General features: G+C 42.1%; 1 protein-coding gene across 14 annotated transcripts in view; it reads right to left on the bottom strand.

Moving 5' to 3' along the window:
* Window positions 1–682: 682 nt before the first annotated feature.
* Window positions 683–16,428, bottom strand: part of MAGI1 (membrane associated guanylate kinase, WW and PDZ domain containing 1) — a 584,211-nt gene continuing 568,465 nt past the window's right edge. For 13 of the 14 annotated variants that reach the window (XM_066618525.1, XM_066618529.1, XM_066618534.1 and 10 more), the window contains 6 exons: window positions 7,662–7,752; window positions 7,458–7,518; window positions 6,504–6,650; window positions 5,121–5,259; window positions 2,294–2,382; window positions 683–818 (listed from right to left, as the gene is read on the bottom strand). In XM_066618525.1, coding sequence (XP_066474622.1) covers window positions 762–818; window positions 2,294–2,382; window positions 5,121–5,259; window positions 6,504–6,650; window positions 7,458–7,518; window positions 7,662–7,752 — 584 coding nt within the window. In that variant the 3' untranslated portion in view covers window positions 683–761. Of the gene's footprint in view, window positions 819–2,293; window positions 2,383–2,444; window positions 5,260–6,503; window positions 6,651–7,457; window positions 7,519–7,661; window positions 7,753–16,428 lie in introns of those variants that run through there. The other variant, XM_066618539.1, reaches the window with a different exon arrangement.

Below are 16,428 nucleotides of genomic sequence, written 5' to 3'. Positions count from 1 at the left end.
GGGAATGCCGAATGCTGGGAAAGGCTGCGATAAGAGTATCTTGGGCCTGGAAAGCCATTAGATACTGAGGTCAGTACTGCACTCTTTATAGGGTCTCCGTCTTTGCTCTGGGGGGTGCTTGTTACTTCTATTGGTGTCATATTTCAGAGCGCGCTCTTCTCTATCCCTGAAGCCAACTCTATCATCTCTATTCCTTTTGTCAGGAGACCTCTCCCCCCTTCGTTCTGGGGTCCTCTCTCTTCTCCTGTCAGTGGACTTTGCCCTCCTTTCAGGAGGGGAGTTCTCTCTCTTCCTATCGGGTGATCTCCTTTGATCCATTAGTCTTTCAAGTGACCTCCTCCTTCTGCTAGGTGAGCTGGCCCTCCGGCGGGTTGGTGACCTCTCCCTTCGCCTCTCTGGAGAAAAGTCTCTCCTCTTCTCATGTCTTTCTCTCCTCTCCAAAGTACTGTCAGCACTCCTAGTCCCATCCCTCCTCTTTTCAGGAGATTTTCGTTTTTGTCCATTGATCACCACCATTCTCTCTGGTTGCCGGTCTCGCCTCCCTTCAGGTGACCTGTCCTTTCTCCTGCCTACTAGACTATTGCTGTTTTTAGAAGTTCCATTCCATGTGTGGTGCTCATTGGATTGTCTACCAAACTCTCTGCTGCCTTTTGGGTCCTTAAAATATATCCGCTTGTCTCCATGTTGTGATGATTTGTGAAGATCTGGTGGATAACTGGGCTCCAATGATGAGTGTTGTCGTCTGTCACATGGCATGTTTTTCACTTCCGATACATTTTGTGAACCTGTGGCTGGGCTGTTCCTGTCACTGCTGGGGTCTGAAAAAAAGACAACAAAACATTTGGTACCAATGGCTTCGTTTCAGAGTATGACACCAGTCATTCATTCCGCAGACTTCATTAGTGACAAAAACAAACAACTGTTAAGCAGTCAGTAGGAGACTAACTGAAGCTTTCGTTAATTTCAGTGTGACTGCAACTGATGAGAGCTATAGATTAGTACTGATGCCTGTTCTCGCCAACTTAGGCCAGATTTTGGTGTCCTCAACTTCGGGAGTGGGAGAATGCTAAACTTCTCTAGATTCACAGGAGAAGATTTTGCACTTACAAAACTCCTATATATTTAACACTGTCAAATCTTCCTTTTTCTTTTTACTGTTGCCATCTCCCAACATAAAAAACCATTTAAAAAAATGTTTCAATAAAAACACCAAAATAAAGACAACTCTCCTCTTGGGAATATGGTTTTTAATTTGCTTTTATAATTTTCTATTTTGCTGTAAGCAGTTGAAGTATAAAAAAGGGCTGTGATTGGAAGATGCAGGTTTTAATGATAGAATTACACCTCTACCTTTTAATGCAAACTCACAGAAACAGTGGGCAAAGTAATTAGTGACAATATATTATGCAAGTGTGTGGAGGACAAATTTTGGTTTTGCCACAATGATTCAACTTAAACACACACAGTGAGAGGCAAGAGGTGGGGTGGGGAAGGGTATGAGCTCACCTTATTAAAGCAATGGAAAGCTGTTTAAATGTGCAGAATGAACTTTGAAAAAAAAATGCCCAAGTCTTTCCTGTTCTCACAGAGATAGATGATGTTTAAGTCTAACAACATCTAACTGGTGTTACTGAATTCAAAGATTCTGTGCTGGAGCAAGTTTTAAAATTTTATACGTTATTCGCAATGGATGATTACAAATTACTTATTAAAATGGCAAACATTGCAGTTGGGTTACTTTGAGAGGTATAGAATGGCTTTTTATTTTTAAAAATACACAGATGGCTTCTGTAAGACAACTTTCTGGATTAGAAATCAAATACTCCACACATGCCCAAAATGTGTTTTTAGGAAAATTAAAAATGTTCTTGATGTCAATGACTAAAGTTGTAAAACACTTTAGGTTCCATTTTTTGTCCGCCACCCCTCCCCCACCCGGTGTACTAAATAGGCACAAAATGTCTTCCCGGTTGCAGGCTCTTTTCTTGATGAACTAGGTTAGTTTTAGTTTTGTGCAGGCCATTAGTTTGATGGTTTCTAGGCAGAAGCCACATATGAGTTCCATCAGAAATGGAGAAGATGGAGGACCACATTCTGTTCTTCCACTGATACCTACTTTGGTATCTTGTGGTCTGTTGCCAAAGACCATGTTGCACACTGTACTTACAATTCAAGGAACGGCAGGGTGCTCAGAATGAATTGCTGTATATACAAAAGTATAGCAAAGCGGAAAGCAATGTGAGAGAATTAGGCCACAGCACAGAAACACCTAGTATTGATTTTAGCTACAAACCGTAGTTTGATTATGGCCCATAAGGTAGAAGCAAGACTCCCCGAGCTTGTCATTTCTCATACATGCAGCGATATTAGGAGGTATCATCGCTGAGGAAGGAAGAGCCCGGCACCAAGAAAAGTAGGAGAAAGAGAAAGAGAAAAGTAGAATGTTTAGATACCCTATAATAAGGAGGAAAGAAAAAAAAATTCTTCATTTTTTTTATCTTAGAATAAAGAAATGTTTATTTTTGTTCCAGTCAGGATTGTCTAGGCATCACCCAAGTATAAGGCTGCGGAGACAGCAGTTGTTAAAGCGACGTGTTATAATTAAACATCTAAAAAAGGTGAATAAGGTAACCCAGACAACGAAAGCATCCATTCGGAGAGGAAAAGAGAGAAGGGAGAGAGAGAGAGAAAGACATAATTGGAATAGTGACACAGAAATGTCCAAGGAAAAACAGTCAACAGTCAACAACGACAAAAAGAAGCCCACTGAAGACCACAACATTAAAAATAAGTACAAAACTCATTACAAAAATATACAGCCTCGTTTAGAGAAGCGCGTTCCAATCAAGTCAGAAAAATATTGGAACCTCACATCATTTCTGAAGCAACATGTTAGTGACTGCAGTGGACAGTACTGAAGAAGCCAAGCTCCTCGATGTTACAAACAGACAAGTGGCACAGTGCAGCCCCTTTGCTCGAAAATGGGATTTGTTCCGTGATTTAAAAGTTACTCGCAGCCAAAACGCAAAAAGGAAAGAAAAAAGAAGCTGACCCACCCCACAACCCAAGTGTTGGATTTTTATCCTCAGTGCAACAGACATTCTTGGAGATGTGAAGCACTTTTTGTTTTTTTACAGGATATATTTACGAAGTTTAGCATATGATACAATACTTTACAGCCAAAAGAGCATAGGAAAAGACAGAGTAGAAAGAACATTACACAACTTAAGTCCTGCCGATTGATGGCCGACTCAGAGTAGCTCATACAAACAGAAGTGTCAACGCAGGAGTTTTCATTCATTAAAGAGGATCAATGGATTTGAATTTAAAGTGTGAATTGGCCTGGCTACTAATTCCAGTGTAATTTGGTGGTCAAATGAATGTGAGATCTGGAGCGTGTTATAAACAAAAATAGAAAAAACTTTGTGCAATATACTCATACTCTTTTTAAAAAAATAGGGATTGGAGTTAGGAGCATAACAAATGTGTTGTGTTTAAAGGAGATGTTTAAACTCCATCTACTCAGTTTGGGGTGTCTTTACCGAAAGCCCACCACTAAATTGTGCCCCCAAGCAGCCTTGCATCTCTTTCTCATAATCTTTGAAAAACCATTTCTATTTGCTATCCTTGATCCTTCCTGTTTACTGCTTCTTCCCTGTTTAATTCAAAGGGATTTCTGACAGACTCAAGAACTGGAGAAAAAAACCATTTTTATGCTGGTTTAAAATAGATTTTTGTACTAAGTGTGCTGAAGTCAACCAAGTGGACTTTTTAATGTGGTTTTATGCCTTCAAACTGGTTGTGCAAACAATTCACCATGAACCCAGATCATGACTTCTCCTTCAGTTATGTTTCACAGGAAGCTGGTTTGGTATCTGGGTGCTTATTGAATCATTTGTAAAACCGGTTCAACTTGGGGCCAATCTTTGGGGACAAAAATCGCTTGTGCTGTTTTCAACATGTTAAAACTATTTGTGAGAACACTCCTTTAACCTGCCAACCTTAGGAAAAGCAGCAACAATAGCAGCAGTGTGGTGTCAACCACCTCTTCCTTCCATTCCCAGGAAAGGAATGTGGATTGGTTGGGAGCTCAGCTGTGTCCCTGACTTGAGGAAATACAGCATAATTTCTTGATATAACATTGTCCCAAATATGGGGAAGCATAAAGGACATCAGTTCAATTATGTGCTTATAACTCATAATTGGCTGAAAACCAATTATAGTTGGGAGAAGCCCTACATCTAGGGCATACTTTTGAACAATTATCTCAAATAAATAAGACATAATAATATTATATACATTACTAAGCCACCAAACCTCTACCTGTTCAACTCGAATACAGTGGTGGACTAGAGGGGTTTTTTTTTTAAAGGCTGACCTCTTCTTCCTTGGCAGAAATGCAACATGTGATCTCTTTCATAACAAACACTGGGAATGGCAATCTGAATTGGTTCATAGCTTACACAACTGTGAATGGACAGACATTCTACAAGGCAAGGGAGATGTCAGGAGTGTGGTGTAAATGTATATGTTGTTTTTTTTGTATTTGCATACTTTTTAAAAATAAATTTATAAATATTTACATAAATATAAGGGGACAGTGAAAGCCCAGACACCATCTTGGAATTCATGCCTACAGATACAGACAAAAGCCAAAGACAAAAGCCCAACAAAGGCTACAGCTTCAAAGGATAATACAGGATTCCCATTTCTGCATTGATCAGAAGACGAGAGAACAATTCATCCGCTGAGAAACAGTTTGGCACAGTTCAAGAAACATTCCTTGTTTGGTCGGACAAATTAGTAGGGTTTTTGAATTTGTTTTGTCTCTATGTTTTTGCCCCCTCTGATCACCAAAAAAACACAAAACACTGCTTTGAAGATGATCTTGCCTGTACACTGTGCCCCCACAAAAGTCCATAGTAGCAAGCAAAGGATGAAAATCTGCAGAGAAAATTCAGCACACGCGAGGCAATTAATCATTGGTTGCCAAGGTTGGTAAGACACTGGTGAAAAAGGAGGAAAGAAAAAAAGAGAATCCCCGCTTCAGATCTGGAGATAAATCATTCATGGAGTGATGCCAGGAGGAAGAAAAGGAATGTTTTCATAGTTTGACCCACCATATTCTGGTACAGAGCCATCTCCACGTTTGAGAAACAGGCGAACTTTGCGGCCGCCATTTTTAATTAGTTCTATGGCCCGAGCATGCTTCATGTTCTTTGTAGTTTCTCCATTGATTTCCAGGATTTCATCACCAATCTGTTGCAATAAAAGAAAAAACAACAACCAAGAATTAAAGCAAAATGTTGGAAGGATTGGAACTGAGCAGGGTTTAAGCAGATCCAAAGCAGAACCACAGGCCCAGAGACACATTTCAAAGCCATTTAATATTGGTCTTTGAACTGCCTCCATTCTGCTTTCAAACACACACTGGAACAAAATCAGAACTGATTCAAAAGCTCAGGCATGAAAGCCACAGAGTCCTCCACATGGCAAGCATCCAAATGCACAAGGTGGAAACCTTTGTTTGAAAGGGTGCCCACATCAGAATCCTCCTGCCTAAACTGGGAGGGAGAAGGCTAGGCTGAACATTTCACAGAGATTGCTGGATCACTGATAATGCATCTGAATTCATGACTAGCAAGAACATGCATTTTGACCACAAAACCTTTTGAACATGAGCACTTGTAAAATCCATAAAATCACATCTATTATTATTTATTTCAAAGCATTATGTCCCACTTCCCCTCCCCAAAAAATGGGCCTTTAATTAAATTCTTGCCATATATTTAAATTCATATTATATAACAACTGTGCACAAAATGCTGGAAAATCTTTAGCTCTCAACCACAATCAACAACAAATTGGAGGAGTTAAGGCCATTAGCCACGGGACTGAGGCTACGACACTATAAGTTGGTTCAAGATCAACTGAGCCTATGACCTAGGGTCGGGGTCCCAAGGCCTGTATGATGATATCTTCCATGTAGAGGAGCTTCTGATGACCCTTTTTACACCTGCTGTTCTCAGATATCAGGGAAATACTGGGAATGGACTCTGATGTTGTAAGGAAAACTGGGGAAAAAAAATTAGGGAAACCTGGTGTGTATTTGTGTCTTCTTAAAAAGGCCTCCTGGCCCAAGTACTGCACTCCATTCACCATACACGCCAAGGCTAGTCAGATCTATTAAATGTCTTGCAACCATTAAATGATGCTTTTGTAGAGAATTGCATACAGAATGGGCCATAGGGAAATTTAACTCATGGCCTGAGCTAACCATTAAAGCAAACAATCATCCCTTTATTTAAAGCAAATATATTGTGCCTTTCTTGTACACAGTTCAAGGTGGCATACCTAGGCTTCCAAGGAAGTCTGACTTCTAGGCACCGAACAGAACAAGAATCACACAACTTTCAGAGGAGCAGCTGCATCATGCACCTTCAAGATCACTCCACTGAACTGAGCAAGACAAAAATGGTGTGTTGTTTTTTTTTCAGACATACCCTCATTTTCCCACATCTCTCAGCAGGACCGTCCTCTGCTAACCGCAACACGTAGAGATCCATGTTATATTCTCGGCCACCTCGCAGACTAAAGCCAAACCCTTTGGCTCCTCTTTCAAGCTCAACTGTGTAAAAATCCTGGTCAGGCTAGGGAAGAAAGTAGTAAGAAGTAATTTGTATTCAACCATTTTTCTACTATCTTCAAAATAAACTATTTTTAATAAGAACAATAATGGAATTGGGCCCATTTCCGAACATCTATGCCTGAAGATCCCTGGTTTTCAAATTAAAAAAAAAATATGATTAAGATCTTTTCTCCTTAATCCGATTTTGAAATGAATATAATGGTAATGGCAAATATTACTAGCCAGAAAGTCTCCTCTTGGGTCATCTATTAACTTTAATAAGATACATTATATATTTCTGCTTTATGTTTAATATACTGCCATAAAGGTTGCTAACAAAGTCACAGAAAATGCCTTCTATCTTTATCTTTCCAAGTAGTAAGGTGACATGCAGAATGGAAAAAATAAACAAATCACTGTTGTTCGATGGTAATTGCCGGTAGGAGGGCCAGTTCCAATCATGAGGCCTGGAACTGACGCATGGATTACTGAAGACCCACGTCATGATCTTTTCCTATACTCCATATATCCACCGTTTAAATGTACAGTCTAAAATACCATTTCCTTCTATTGGTAGGCTGACGCAATATAGTCCTATCAACATACCAGAAGTATTACCTTATTAGTGGACTTTTCTTTCAGTCTCAATTCCCCAACCCCCCTATACAAATAGTCTTTCAACCGGGAACAGCCTCAGTGCATTTCAATGAGCTGTTCAGTGATCTCTGCGTCTCAGACAAGCGCAAAGAATGAGAGCCTTCCTGCAGAAACGCAAGTCGCAACCACTTCAAGGCAGTGCAAATGAAGGCAAATGTGAAAGTCTCCTCACCTGTGATGGTGGGGGTGGTTTGAAATCGAACTGGGACTCCTGCTTTGGCTTTGTGTTGTTCCTGTTCAAATCATGGGGGAAGGGGGAGAGGCACGAGGAAGATAAAAAAATATATAAGAGTAAGTTTTATGGGAATGAAGATGCTTGAGTAGTAACCAGAAAGAGAGCACATAGATACATTCTCACAACAGAACATGAGCTGACCTGGTCTCCTGTGGCATTTGTTGAGGAGTGTGTGTGGTTGTAATTGTAGCAATTTTTTCTGCATTGGTCAATAAAGTAGCATTGGAGGATTCTGCAAAATAAGACAAAGCTCCTTGTGAGGCAGACTGCTCTTTCTGTCTACACACAGCTTCCCTTGAGCCAAAACATCCCATTCGAAGGTATCAAATACATTTTTAAACACCACACTACCCAAGAGGGATTTGCACTGGCACACGTTTCAGAAATCCAATAGAAGAAGGGGATTATATAAGTAGCTAACCATTAAGTATTTATTTGGCAACACCCTGGTGGAGGGATTGCCTACAAATTGTTACTGTGTAGGAAAGATTTACAAGAAAGCAGTGCACCTATAAAAAAAAATATAGGTGTGTGCCCTTGTCAACACATGATTGCTTGGGCAGTGATTGTAGCACTCAGGACTATATGTCTGGATTTTATGTCATTTTAATAGCCCTCTGTGGTTTGGGGCTTCCTAATTGGTTTCTCTGCTCACACTGTCCATTATCTTTCTAAGGCTGCATTCCTAGACACACTTACCTGAGAGAAAGACCCACTGGACACAGCGGAACTTACTTCGTAGTAAACATGCACACAATTGCAATATAATTCAATTTGCCTCACAAGGCACAGTAGTGTGACCCTGCACCAATGTTCATTATTCTTTTTTAAAATAAACTTTTAGACCTCGTGGTTGCAGAGAGGAAAAAAAATGAGTCACCATTGCAGGTCTAATGAAGTCCACATTTCAAACGCACAATCAAAAGTACTCTGACTCATCATTTTAAGAAGAACAGTAAGCAATATCGACGTAATTGATATTGCTGGCTAGATGAATCAGCAAATGAGAAGGGTACTTTAAAAAAAAAAAAAAAGACAACTATGGGATATTATGAAGTTACTCCTAATTTGTGGCACCCTGACTTTGGAACTGTCTCTCCATAGAGTCCATTTTCATTCTGGCACAAGATGAAAACTTGGGTTTTTTTGTGCCCAGGTCATGGTTTTAATGCTGTTTCATTGCTATAAGACTTTGCTTTACATTATTTTCACATTCTAGTTTTAACTGATGCGGCATGGCATGTTGATTTTCTTTTGAATGTAAGCTATTCTGCGAATCTGGCTGAAGAGTGAGGTACAAACTGTTGCAGATATCTAAGATAAAACAAAAATAGGGATGAGACAAATATTCAATGCTCACTTCAGGTAACACATTCATGCAAATTATTGAAAAAGTACATATCTAGTGGAACGTTCACATGGCTTCGATGGATTCACTCCCCATCTGCTGCAGCTTCTCAGCATTATATTGCTTCTTCTCCTTTACCCTCATGGACTTAGGTCTTATCAGTTAAAACTAGAGCAATAATGTAAAGCAATTCTAAAAACAGAGGTAAGTCTTCTAGCAATGAAACAGCATTAAAACCATGATCTTGGCAAAACTAAACTAAACAAAGTTTCCACCTTGTGCCAAAAAGAAAATAGACTCAATTTGACCTTACTAACATTCAATCTGCTTGACAGTAGTGACCCATGCAATCTTGTTTACAAGTGTCCTTGATATCGTCATGTCAGATGAAGTGTTGTGATGATATTGACAAAAACATGTAGGCCACCCCAGCCGGACTGATTAAAATATACAAAAGGTTGAGTGAGACCCATGAGTGGTAAAAGCAGCGGAGGACGAAAAAGGCACCAAGAAGACCACCACGGAAACAATGCAAATTCTGATCAGGCCTGACTTTGACCACTTTTAGACAAAACACATGGGTAGCACCCTGACTACCACCTCCATTGCCAGAAACTCCACTTGTAAGTGGAAAGAGCCCTTCTACCTGTGGAAGCAGTCATTGTGTTGACAGGGGAAGCTTCTACACACAGAAAGCATTTCTGAAGTCTGAAATGTTATGGTAGATGGGCTGCTATAATAATGTATGCATGAAAGTAATCTTTCTCACAGTCCAGGTTCTAAGGAATACATACGTTGAAATCTCAAGCCTGTTCCTCGCATATGCAACACATGCGTATGTGAATGGGTCACCAGAACTAAAAAACATAACACAAAGAACCCTAAATGTAATGCATTTCAATTAAATCATAAGACCATAAGAAGAACCCGGCTGAATCGGGCCAAAGGCACATCTAGTCCAGCTTCCTATATCTCACAGTGGTCCACCAGATGCTTCAAGGAGCACACAGGACAACAAGAGATGTGCATCCTGGTGCCCTCCCTTGCATTTGGCATTCTGAAGTAGCCTGTGTCTAAAATCAGGAGGTTGTACATACCCATCGTGTTTTGTAACCTGTGATGGACTTTCCCTCCAGAAATCTGACCAATCTGCTGGTGATCAACTGTGAAGTAATTGTGTGGCTAAATCAAGTGATGTATATGCACTTATCAACTAGTGGTTCTTGCTTGAAAATACTTGTTAGTTGACTCTCTTACTAAAAACCATACATTGCTTGCTTAACAGGCCCATGACATGCAGCACTGTGGGTCACTGTCTTACTGCTCTGTGTTCAAAAATGGTAATGCAAATATATGGTTTCGAGCCAGTACCAGTTGCAGTTGCTTTGGCAGAAGTACATGTGCTAGACAGTTGACAACCATTCCCATGATATTCTTGGCTCTTGCCAACTATTAGTCTCACATTTGAAATCATGTCAACAACAAGCAAGCAAACCAACCAACATTAATAGTCCAGGTCCTGCTCAACACATTCATGGAATCGTTGTGTTCTCATATATTCATTACAGGTGAAAAACAACAACACAGTAGCTTCAGCCCTTGTTATCTGTTTACATAACAAATGCACAGTAACCCCAGAACTTTGCTTAGGCAAATTCCCTGGGAACTAGATGAAAGTATAGAGATATGGAAATAGAAGCATTACTAGATTGGATCCTAAGGAAGAGAAACCCAGGGTGAGGGAGGGGCTCTTGGAACAAAAATGGAGGGCACAGAAACTAAGGAATAGCTTTTTTAGGGTGGATACAGCAGACTAACTCAGATGAGAGCATGTTTTTTTGGGGAGGGGGGGGGCACAAAAGGCAGCACCGTGAATGAAAAATCCTGATCGGTGGCACTCTTCTATATGTCAATTTTTCCTCAGTTTATAAAAAATTTACCTATTTCTAATATAGCTTCATCATTCCAAGATGAGAGTTCTTTTAAATGGTAGAGTTGAAGTCAGTCATTCAGGTAAGATCAACAATGGTCGGTGCGTCAGCTGTGCCATTCCTGCCACACTCAGCTCTGGCCAGATGCCTTACATGTATCTTATTGCGGACTTCCAGCAGCAGATCTCTGCCAAAGCCTAGTCCAGCGCTGCAAAAAGTGTGCTGCTGTTGTGTATTATGGGGTGGTCAGAGGGCCCACACCTGCACTAACAGCTCGCCCTTGCTGGACCAGGAAAAGTAGCAGCAGGTGAGGACTGGGCCAGTTGAGAATGATGCAACCAGGCTGCTAATTTGGGTTAGATACTGACCCTGTGTTTCAGAGGCCCCTAGTCCATTCCTGAGCCCAGTTCAAAGTGCCTGTTCAAATTTGAGCCCAGTTCAAATTAACCCCTAATTTCATAAACTGTTTGGGGGCAAATGATCTGAAGGAACATGTACGTCCTTAAGAGACTACCCAAATGTTAAGATCAACTGGATGACATCACAAATATCAGAGGTCTACCCTTTTCTAAGGACTTGCTGGCAGTTTACAAAAGAGAAAATAATACCATTCTATGTTATAAGGATCCTAATGTTGGCACAGGGGACAGGGACGGACCATACCATTCTCAGCAGAGATATCACAACTTGTCACATAAATGGGAGCAGGAGGAAAAGAAGTGTGGCACACATGTAATGGTGTGGCATCCTATGAGCCTACACATGTTGCAGAGACCAGCTGTGCGGTCATACTAAGGAGGAATAAAAGTAATTTCCAGCAAGTAAAGTCAGACATTGCTGCCCTCTATTCCTAGTCATCCTTACAAGAAACCTGTAATAAACCCGTGAGACAGAGATCAGTATTGGTGACCTGAAATATGGCACTTTCCATGAACATTTTTGACAGCAACAAAAATCCACCTTTCAGCAACACCAAAGTCTGCAGTTTTCAAACTCTCAGGGAGTTTAAAGACCGAAGTAAGTCCTTGCAGGGGAGGGGAGGGAGGCAGTGGGGGTGGGGGAAAGGCAGAGATGCGATCCCCAGGATTGCGTTGCTAAGGGGGGCTGCAGGGACTGAGATTCTGCAGGGCTCCCCAGCCTTCCAAAAGTGAAAGTGGAGCAATCTCGCTTCACCTCTTCAAAACCGGAAGTGGAGCACAATCACTCCGCTTTCACTTTTAGAAGGCTGGGGAGCCCTGCAGATGCCCCTGCAGGGTTCCCTGGATGCTGCTGCAAGGACTGGTGAGTGCATCTCAGTCCCTGCAGCCCCTCTGAGTGATGCGATCCTGGGGATCACGTCGCTGCCTTCCCCCTACCCCCATCCCTTCAGGGGGCAGAGGCCAGGGCTCTCAGGCTGGGGTGTCGCGATGCCCCAGTTTGAATAGCTCTGATCTAAGTGATTGCATCAAATAGGCTTAACTGTTTATTTATTTTAAATTGGCTTCATTCCCCCCCCCCCCCCCCGTGAGGTCAGCATGAGGCATGGCTGGCTATGTATCATTGTGACATCCATCCTGTTCTCTAAGCAATCCCTAATTAGCTGGGACCACCTATGTGGCCACCTGAGGACAACTCCTCAGAAATTAGATGGAAAAAATGACATCGAAGCAGCAGTGGAGAGGAGAAACAATGGCAGTAAACAGGACCAGGAAAAGGTGAATATTCTCAAAATGTAGGGTTATTTGGAAATATTCTCTCCCCTTGCCCCAAAGCATTTTTTCAGTCCCAAAACGGGATCTCCCTTGGGGAGAAAGGCAGGGTAAAAATACTGCAAACAAACAAACAAACAAACAAATAAAAATGGTAGAACTTTTGGCATAGTATTATTATTAATTATTAACAGTATTTATATACCGCTTTTCAACTAAAAGTTCACAAAGCGGTTTACAGAGAAAAATCAAATAATTAAATGGCTCCCTGTCCCAAGGGCTCACAATCTAAAAAAATGCAAATGAATACCAGCAGACAGCCACTAGAACAGACAGTGCTGGGGTGAGGTGGGCCAGTTACTCTCCCCCTGCTAAAAAAAGGAGCACCCACTTGAAAAAGTGCCTCTTACCCAATTAGCAGGGGTAAATATAGTATTGTGTACACACACACACACACACACACACACACACACACACACACACACACACACCCCACTTCAGGCAAATGTGTTAAAAGTGGTTTTCCACAGACCATCTTCTGAAATCATGACTGAACTAAAGCATGGACAACTTCCATGAACATCCCATTAAATATCCTCCTCAAAAATGAAGTAAAAGTGTAGCCTACTATTGGGCTTGCAGAACCAGGTTAAAATTTCTATGTAGCCATGGACTCAATGGGTTGTTTTATAGATGTCTATACTTCTTAACCTAAAAACATTTATTCTCTTGCCTGCTGTGACGGATCTGCATGGACCTGCATCAGCAATTTTGCTGACACAATTCTAAGAGGACCTGGGAAGGTGAACTGAGGCGAGGAAGGTTGCAGCCATCAATTCTCAACATGCCCCCCTCTCCATCCCGGTCTCCGCCCTGTTCCTCCACCTCCCTGGTTCAGCCCATCCACCCCCTCGCTGACTTACCAGGGCTGGGGCTTTTTGGTGGCCCAGCAGTGGAGAAGGGTGGGTCACATTTTGCAACCACTGTAAAGCATGCTGCGCTGCTGGAACACAAGTTCTGGCGGTCTAGCAGACCCACAGGATTGGGTTGCCAGACACCCACATGTAATATGCATGATCTAGTTCAGTGTTTCTCAAACTGTGGGTCGGCACCCACTAGGTGGGTTGCAAGCCAATTTCAGGTGGGTCCCCATTCATTTCCATTTTTTATTTTAATATGTTAGACTTGATGCTACCATGGTATGTGACTGCGTTTGGGAAAATGTTACAGACCTGTACTTTGAACAAACTACTATGTATATTCTTTAAACAATGATAGAAAATGGGACTTACTCCTGGGTAAGTGTGGGTAGGATAGCAGCCTAGAATTGTTAACAATTTTCCTGCTTGATGATGTCACTTCCAGTCATGACATCACTTCTGGTGGGGCCCCAGTGCTAAATGTGTGAGAACCACTGATCTAGTTAGTACAGAGTTGTTGAGAAGATGAGCAGTGTAAGGATTCTAAAACATTTCGTACAGTAAAATGCTGCAGAAACTATGACAATGATAAATATTGTATAACGTTTCATAATATTATAAGCTGAATACAAGCTGACATGACAGTATATTTCAAAGCTAATATAATCTTACACTAATGCTGCCAAGTCCCCCAAGGGAGGCAGAGAATATCATTGTTCACTTTGATATTGATTGACCTATAAAGCACTAAACAACTTGGTGTCTATGTGAGGCTGCTTCTTTCCTTATGTTCCACTGCAATTTTTAAGATCATCCAAGAGCACTCACATCACTAAAACACATCAAGCTGAGAAATAAGGCACACAAACAAACTGCTTCCAGTGCCTAAAATACAGCCAGGACACTTCATTCTGCTAGAGCAGGGCTGTCCAAACCCCGGCCCTGGGGCCACTTGCAGCCCTCGAGGCCTCTCAATGCGGCCCTCAGGGAGCCTCCAGCCTCCAATGAGCATCTGGCCCTCCGGAGATTTGTTGGAGCCCACGCTGGCCCAACGCAACTGCTCTCAGCGTGAAGCAGACTGTTTGACCTCTTGCATGAGCTGTGGGATGAGGGCTCCCTCCACTGCTTGTTGTTTCACGTCTGTGATGCAGTAGCAGCAGCAAAGGAAAGGTCAGCCTTGCTTTGTGCAAGGCCTTTTATAGGCCTTGAGCTATTGCAAGACCTTCATTCATTCATATAAGTTCATCTTTAATATATTCACTTATGTAAACTTATGTAAATTTATTCAAATTTTAAATGTAAATTAATTCTTTTTTCCCCGGCCCCTGACACAGTGTCAGAGAGACAATGTGGCCCTCCTGCCAAAAACTTTGGACACCCCTGTGCTAGAGCTCAGAAGAAGTGAAAGTCAACCAATGTATTCAGGAAAATCATGTTTACATGGACTGTCACACTTCAGATTGTCAGCAGGAAACACTAACTAAATGTTTTCCCATAGTAAACTTTCCCTGCCCATACACAGAAAATTTGCATGTTAGGAAAAATGAGTCAACCAACTTCTCTCCCCTGACATGCTAGTTTTCTATGTGCAGGTGTTTGTTTTTTTTTAATATGGGAACCATTCAAACAGTGATACTTCAAGGCAGAATCCTGAGAAATTATTATATCTGATTTTCTCTGCAAGCTGTGTTGTGAACTTTTTTTGTTGTGGCTGAAAAACAATATATAAATATTCTTAAGGAGCATGACTCTAACGTGCATTTCTGTAGGCTGCTTAGACTGGTTCTACTACCTTCTCGTATAGATTAATTGCTACTGCCAAACATATAAGCAGAGATTTAAATTAGTAATTTCAGTTTAGGATCTTCCTGCAGTTTTTGCTCTCTCATACTATACCAGCTTTATTCAACTGCTGTGCTGCGTCACACTAGTGTGTGCGAGGCTGCTTCAGGTGTGCCGCGAGATCAGAGCAGACAGGCAGCAGTGGTGCACACGGGGGAAGTGACTGCTTTGAGCCTTACGCGCAGCAGAAGGAAAAGGGGCAGCCAGCCAGCCAGCCAGTGAAAGGGCTGGAGCGAGAGGAAGGCTGCAACCTGATCCTGATTTACCTGGGAGTAAGCCCCATTGACTATTATGGGGCTTACTTCTGAGTAGGCACGCCTAGGATTGGGTATTAAGTCCTTGCCTCCTCTGCATGCTGATTGGGCGACCAGAGAAGCTTGGAGGAGGTCCCGGCAGTGGAGTGAGTGAGAACGAGGGAGTCAGGAGCAGGCAAGCAGGCATGAAGCGAACGGGTCTGCTGAGGCCACCAGCCTAAGAACTGGCTGCCTCAAAGGGTCCTGGATAGTCCCTTTTCCTTGCCACAGTTTGCCTGCAACTCCCCAAAGCGACCCTCCCTGCATTGCCTTTTGCCTTCTAGGGGAAGGGCATTGGGCCCCAATCCTCTCCATACTTACCTGGGAGTAAGCCCCATTGACTATAATGGGGCTTACTTCTGAGTAGACATGCCTAGGATTGGGCTTTTGGTCACACTTTTTTTTTTCTTTCTTAAATACAGGAGCAGGCAATTGGCACTTCTCCTCACCCCACTCCCTCCCACAGGCACTTGCCCCCCAAATCTCACAACTGCAGTCTTACTGGCCCTCCCTTCACTCCTCCGCACCTTCCAAAGTTCAGAATCACTTGCTTCAAGTTCTCTCTTCCCCCCGCTCCAGCTGAACCCTGCAGTTGTTTCACTCATGTCTCTTCATTGCCCCACAGCTCTCCTATGTGCTCCATCTGACCTCTCTTTGCCAGCACTTTCTCGCATAACACTGTAAGAACATTTTTCATCCTTTTCACAATCACATATCCTTTCCTCTCCAAGCTTCTTGTGAGTTTCTTTGCCATGTAATAATATAATTATATTAACAATTAATTGAAATGCAGTGATTTAATGTAAGTAAAAAACTGGTAGTGTGCCTTGACAATTTTAGTGCCTTGTCGGTGTGCCGTGAGCTGAAAAAGGTTGAAAATGGCTGT

The sequence above is a fragment of the Tiliqua scincoides genome, chromosome 2, assembly GCF_035046505.1.
Source record: "Tiliqua scincoides isolate rTilSci1 chromosome 2, rTilSci1.hap2, whole genome shotgun sequence".
Classification (NCBI taxonomy): Eukaryota; Metazoa; Chordata; class Lepidosauria; order Squamata; family Scincidae; genus Tiliqua; species Tiliqua scincoides.
The sequence above is the reverse complement of the archived record's forward strand: the minus strand, read 5'-3'. Positions and strand labels throughout refer to the sequence as shown.